Source organism: Salvelinus sp. IW2-2015, linkage group LG12 (genome assembly GCF_002910315.2).
Source record: "Salvelinus sp. IW2-2015 linkage group LG12, ASM291031v2, whole genome shotgun sequence".
In the NCBI taxonomy this organism is placed as follows: domain Eukaryota; kingdom Metazoa; phylum Chordata; class Actinopteri; order Salmoniformes; family Salmonidae; genus Salvelinus; species Salvelinus sp. IW2-2015.
In genome coordinates, this window is record NC_036852.1 from 4,213,522 (window position 1) to 4,219,496 (window position 5,975).

Here is a 5,975-nt window from a genome sequence, read left to right on the forward strand (position 1 = left end):
GCTACGGTTTCTTCCAAATGTGGAGGAAGAGCACTTAAGAAAACGCATACATATCACCTTTCGGTGGTAYGAGAGTGGATGGCAATCAAGTCGATAGACAAATTAACGGGAACCATTGGTGGCCTAAATGTATAGGTAGCCTATAATATTTCTGTACCAGCCCAATGTCCCTACCAGGTTTCGCTCTGTCGGTGATGAGCATAGTAATTTGGTATGAAAGAAGAGCGCACCGCCGAGACCCCTTGTTTTGTGCCTAAAAGCCATCAATTATTTATTTGCTGAGATTCGTAAAATTCGATTGGACGTCGTCACTTCTGACAGCGCGGATCTGCACAAGTGATTGGTCTATTGCACGTGTGTTGGCACTCACGTGCTTCCGGTTGGTGTGAAAAAAAGTGTGTGAGAGGGATAACGGGTTTTAGGAGAGTTTAGAAAGATCGCGCRGACATACATTAGAGAAWGCTAGSGACGACGCTGCTGCGCGCYATGTGTAGTCAMTCGTGGTAGCGCAGGGRTATTGTGACACTTGGATRGCTTTAGTAGYCAACATGTCGACAGTGTAGAACAMTGTCACATTTATCAAAAGTATTTTATATAGGSTTCCTTCATAATATKGTCAGATATCTTTTTTTGTTTGCTATTATTCGGATACGGCATTGAGCAACAAGTGGAGTTTGGCGTGGAGAGTTTGCGCTCCAGCCAAAAMTGTTCCAGTTATGGAAGAGCGAATTGATCAAAACAGCCGTGATTCGACTGAGGGAGAGAGCGTGTCCCTCTCCCCGAATCTACCATCTCCTCCAATTTTGCCCCACCAGGCAGCACAGCAAGTACATAGAACCACAAACTTTTTTATTGACAATATTCTGCGGCCAGACTTCGGCTGCAAGAAGGAGCTTGGGAGTCGGGAGCGGGCGCAGACCTCCGGCAGAGAAAACGTSAACCCCTTGGTAATKAGGCCATCTCACGCGAGCAGCCTTTGCCAGGATTCCAACTGCAGTAGTGACAGTACTTCTTCRTCGTCGTCCTCGCCGTCTTCGAAACAGAGCTCGACAAKACAAGGTGAAGGGAATGGGACTACCACAACGAGATATGGAGACACRGCGTCAATAGTGGTTGTGAATGCCAGTAATGGAGGATCTCCACCCGCTAAAGAATCTACGCCGATGTTATGGCCTGCGTGGGTTTACTGCACGAGATATTCGGATCGACCATCATCTGGTATGGCGCTAGTTTCCGAATATTTTTACCCCCGCACATCTGAAATGTGAAAGTCCGTTATTTTGGTTATGTTAGGAGTAGGCCTAGCCTAAAGGTCAATGTGAACATCGTAAACATCTCTCTCTCTCTCTCTCTATCTCTCTCTGTCTGTCTCTCTCTCTCTCCCCCCTCTCTCTCGCTCTCTTTCTCTCGCTTTCTCTCTCGATTCGCTCTCTTGTAGAATTCATTCAATTCGTGAGCGTTACGCACGATAGGCTAAAAGAAGAAAAATACCATGCAAAAGCTGATAATAACAACAGCCAAAACAACAAATGATGATAGGCCTGGATCATCATAGTAGGCTAGACTAGACATATGCCTATAGTACTTTCCATAATCTCTCTAACAATAACAATAACACACACAAACACACACACACACACACACACACAATTGCCACTTTGTTTTGGTGAGAGCATTTCAAACAAAACAATTAATAAGACCTGGCAGAGCATGTTAGGAAGACCAACTGGTCTGCAATTTGATTCTACTCTCTAATTTTTATTATTCTCCTCAAAACAAAGCAATGCCGAAAACTGGTCCTCCATGTTATCACATTGTTTATGTAAAACTCATTGAAAAGTTTTGCATGGACAAGACAAACTTGAAAGGAGTGGTCACCGAAACGGCCACTTTACCTGTGGTCGTTATGTTTTACTATCTTGTTTTACTTCACACCATATGCCTATACTGACTGTTAACTTTTTAGGGAAGCCTTCGCTGTAGGCCGTCTCCAAATCTCCAAAATTGCAAAATATGCACGAAATAAAAAGAAGGATAGATTAATCAAATAGTTTAGTCTATATTATCTACATAATTCAACCATTATGTCCTTCGATTAGGCTACAATAGCTGACTTTCTTTTCACCTGACGAGCATATTGACGGGCTTATGGTGTAAATCAGGGGTTTGTATAGACTACCTTGTCAATATGTTTGGGGGTTTTATTATCCACAATCTTTCTGAACTTGACATGGGATTCAGAATTCAGAAAATATGTATCGATTGACTAAAGTGATTTATGGACTGATTAAGCTATACGATTTAGGCCTAGGCTATATGACTCGGGGYAAAAACACTAGGCCTATTGGTTTCGATATCTTTCGGGAATTATATCTGGTAAAACAATGTAGGCTTACGAAAATGGATTTAACCGACAGACTTTATAATTGTTTTAGCTTATCAAATAGCCTATGTTATATTTTCGGCAATTAGGTCCTGGCCTAGCCTGTGTATGTTCTTGCTATTGTAGGCCTAATACTGTTATTGTATTCAGAAAGTAGTCTATATCTGCAGGTAAACGTGACCCCTGTCGTTACATGTTAAGCTATTTTGACCCATGTTGTTCCAAATTACGAAATAACGATGGCGTAGGGCTACAGTCCATAACGCGGATGAAAAGGTCCAAMAAAAATATCCCGCCAATTAAAAAGTATAAGGCTATATAGCCTAGGTTTATGCACAATATATTGTGTTTATGATAGCAGTAGAAGCATATAGTTGAGTTTCACACAATACAGTATCGAACTGATTTAAACCGTATGCTACAATGCACTGACTGAATTGGGATCCGCAGCTTGTTTTCGCAATATACGACCTAGTTGTGTTTTTGACCCTATAGAGAGAGTTTTTTTTCCTGAAATGACAGTCTACATTTTGTTGTGTCGTCTGTGTTTTTGGAGAAGTCAGTCGAATGGGTGWATAGTAGACCTATATTAGCTATGCGCTAGGTCTATATAGCTGTTAACAAGTTTGCAGAAAGTGTGTCATAAAAAGATAAACGATTAGGCTATATACATGTATCTTCTTAATCGGAATATTAGCACCGTGAATATGCTACATTATGAACCTCTCAGATGTAATTATGTGCACGCTACATGGCTGTGGATAGAATAGCCAAGTATCTCAATACCAACTTGCAAAACAGTAGCCTTTACGTTCCAGTGCAATGGCGTTTTAGATAGACCTATTGCATTGTAGGTCTAACCATAGCCTAGTGAAATAGTAAATAACCAAATATGTTTGCCTTAGTTTGTTTACTTTGACATTTTATGGCACCGAGTTTTTATTACACACATTGATGGAATGAGCTCGTTAACTGATGAATAGTGGCTGAGCTGAGGTAWAGGCCTACTTGTGTTAAGGAGGACTAACAACATACTGTGTCTTGTCGTGCTTGCACCGGTCTGCAGGGTAGGCCTAGAGAAAAAAGGGCACGCAAATCAACAATAGTCTGTTAGTAAGTATAGGCATGTAGTTTGATATTATATTGTTATTATTGATATTACCCAATCTGTCTTAGGAAACTATGTAATTCGTAGACCACATATAGCCTAGGCCTAAACATATGCGTAAAATAGACACGCGATCGAGGATGACGGTCTTTCACACCGCTAGGCCTACATTTTATTGTTTTGACGTTGCTTATATGTTTTTGGTTCTGTATTATGTAATTGGCAGATATGTGTTACTGCATTTCTTAAATTATGAATATTCAAATGAATAAATTATGTAAATACAACTGTTCGTCATTTAGCCTTGCAATTTGCGCCTGGGGTAAAATGGTCGCAATGACTGCAAACACACTGCAAACACACATTTAGCAATGAACAATATGTATTACATTGAAATACTCCATTGTTTTAGTCATGTGTAAATTAATGTTTGTTGGGCCTAGGACTAACTGATATTTACGTGTTCCGTTTCACCTGTTGTTTCTACATCAGGCCCAAGGACACGGAATTGAAAAAGAAGAAAATGAGAAAAGAAGACAAGCGACCCAGAACCGGCGTTTACGGCTGAACAGCTGCAGAGACTTAAGTCCGAGTTTCAGGCAAATCGCTACATAACAGAACAACGGAACAGTCACTGGCCACAGAACTGAATCTCAATGAATCCCAAATAAAAATTTGGTTTCAGAATAAGAGGGCAAAAATCAAAAAGGGGAATGGCTACAAGAACGGCTGGCTCTCCAACTCATGGCCCAAGGACTGTACAAACCATTCCACAACCACGGTCCAAGAGGAGAAGGATGATAGCGAGTAATTTCCCCCCTCGTGCAGGGCAAAATAGACGCTGAACTGAAGCAGAGTGCTTGAACTCTTTTGTGAACTGAAAACGAAAGAGGTAAATACGATTTGACTGGGACAGATGCTATTTAAAACCGATTTCTGTTTATGATACAGTATATGGACATCATTATATAAATACGAACATTATTAAAGTTTATATATAGCCAAAACAATATGACGTTGTATATATTTAATTTCAGGTAAGGTTATGTCTGTATCAATCCCTACTTGCTGGAGATTTAAACTTTTCTTTTTCTTATGATGTTGTTGGCCATTGTTTTAGTATAAGTGTCTGATTCCTAGATTTTTTTGTGATTTCTGTCGCCCCTCTCCCCAATCTCTCACAATTCTACAGATTGCGTTTCTGAACCGACGCGCCAAGCCAAAGATTTTAATATGTTCAGAGAATATGTAGTCTGAAATAAATAAAACATGTAGAATGTTCTACAGCTTCATTCGTCATTGAAATTCTATACATAAAAGCGTAGTTTGTGAATCGTTTAAAACTAAGGCCCAGGACTAACACTATGTCGTTTAAATAAAGTACTAAGAGACAATGACCAAATATGGGGTATTTTGTTGAGCTTTCTGGAAAAATATAAAACTTCAGTGACATAATTATTTCCTGTAATGCAAAACAAACCTACCTTTTTAATTTTGTTCTGATTGATATCTAAGACATTCTTCATCAACGAACCAGTGATAGACTACGCCTACCTTTTTTGTGAGTTAATTCAGATAATGTTGACATGCATATATTTCCCACGAGCTATGCCATTTGCTATACAAACATTGCTTGTTAATAGGACAGAAGGTCCAGGCGTGTAGCCTAGCCTACCATAATGCCTACACACTCACGGAAACCATGTAACCTACAGGCAGGCCTTTATCCGTCAGCACGCATGGAAGTTCTTTTTTTAATTATGCGTTTATTGGGGGAAAACACAATAGTAGTAGTATTACGATTAGTAGGTCTATTATTATAGTTTTTTCTTCAGTAATATCGTATTACTATGAGTACAAGCATTATCTCGGCCTTTATCATTGGGATACACTCGGTCTACATTAAGGCTAATAGTATAAGACATGGTGATGAAGTTTCTAAATGGCAGTGGTGGAAAAAGTACCCAAATGTAATACTTTAAAAAAAAAGATGCCTTTATACAAAATGCCTTTATACAAAAGTAAATGTAATTTCTAAAATATACTTAAGTAAAAGTATAAATCATTTAAAATTCCTTATATTAAGCAAACCAGACGGCACAATTTTCCTTTTTTTCTTTAATTCACGAATAGCCAGGGCCACACTCCAACACATTTACAAACGAAACATTTGTGTTTAGTGAGTCCTCCAGATCAGAGGCAGTAGGGATGACTAGGGATGCTCTCTTGATAAGAGTGAATTTGACCGTTTTCCTGTCCTGCTAAGCATTGAAAATGTACTTTTGGGTGTCAAAGAAAATGTATGGCGTAAAAAGTACATTATTTTCTTTCGGAATGTAGTGAAGTAAAAGTCAAAGTAGTCAAACATTTAAATAGTAAAGTACACAGATACAACAAAAACTACTTGAGTAGTACTTTAAAGTAGTTTTACTTAAGTACTTTACCACTGGTATATGGTGGCTGGTGTCTTCTCCAAGAAACTGC

At 39.1% G+C, this 5,975-nt stretch overlaps 1 protein-coding gene across 1 annotated transcript; it reads left to right on the top strand.

Annotated features, from left to right (window-relative positions):
- The first annotated feature begins 431 nt into the window (after window positions 1-431).
- LOC111970904 (homeobox protein engrailed-1-like) lies at window positions 432-4,321 on the top strand. The gene is made up of 2 exons (XM_070445925.1): window positions 432-1,218; window positions 3,984-4,321. Exons 1-2 carry the CDS (start codon window positions 717-719, stop codon window positions 4,001-4,003), a joined length of 522 nt encoding a protein of 173 aa, XP_070302026.1. The 5' UTR covers window positions 432-716; the 3' UTR covers window positions 4,004-4,321.
- Window positions 4,322-5,975: the final 1,654 nt, after the last annotated feature.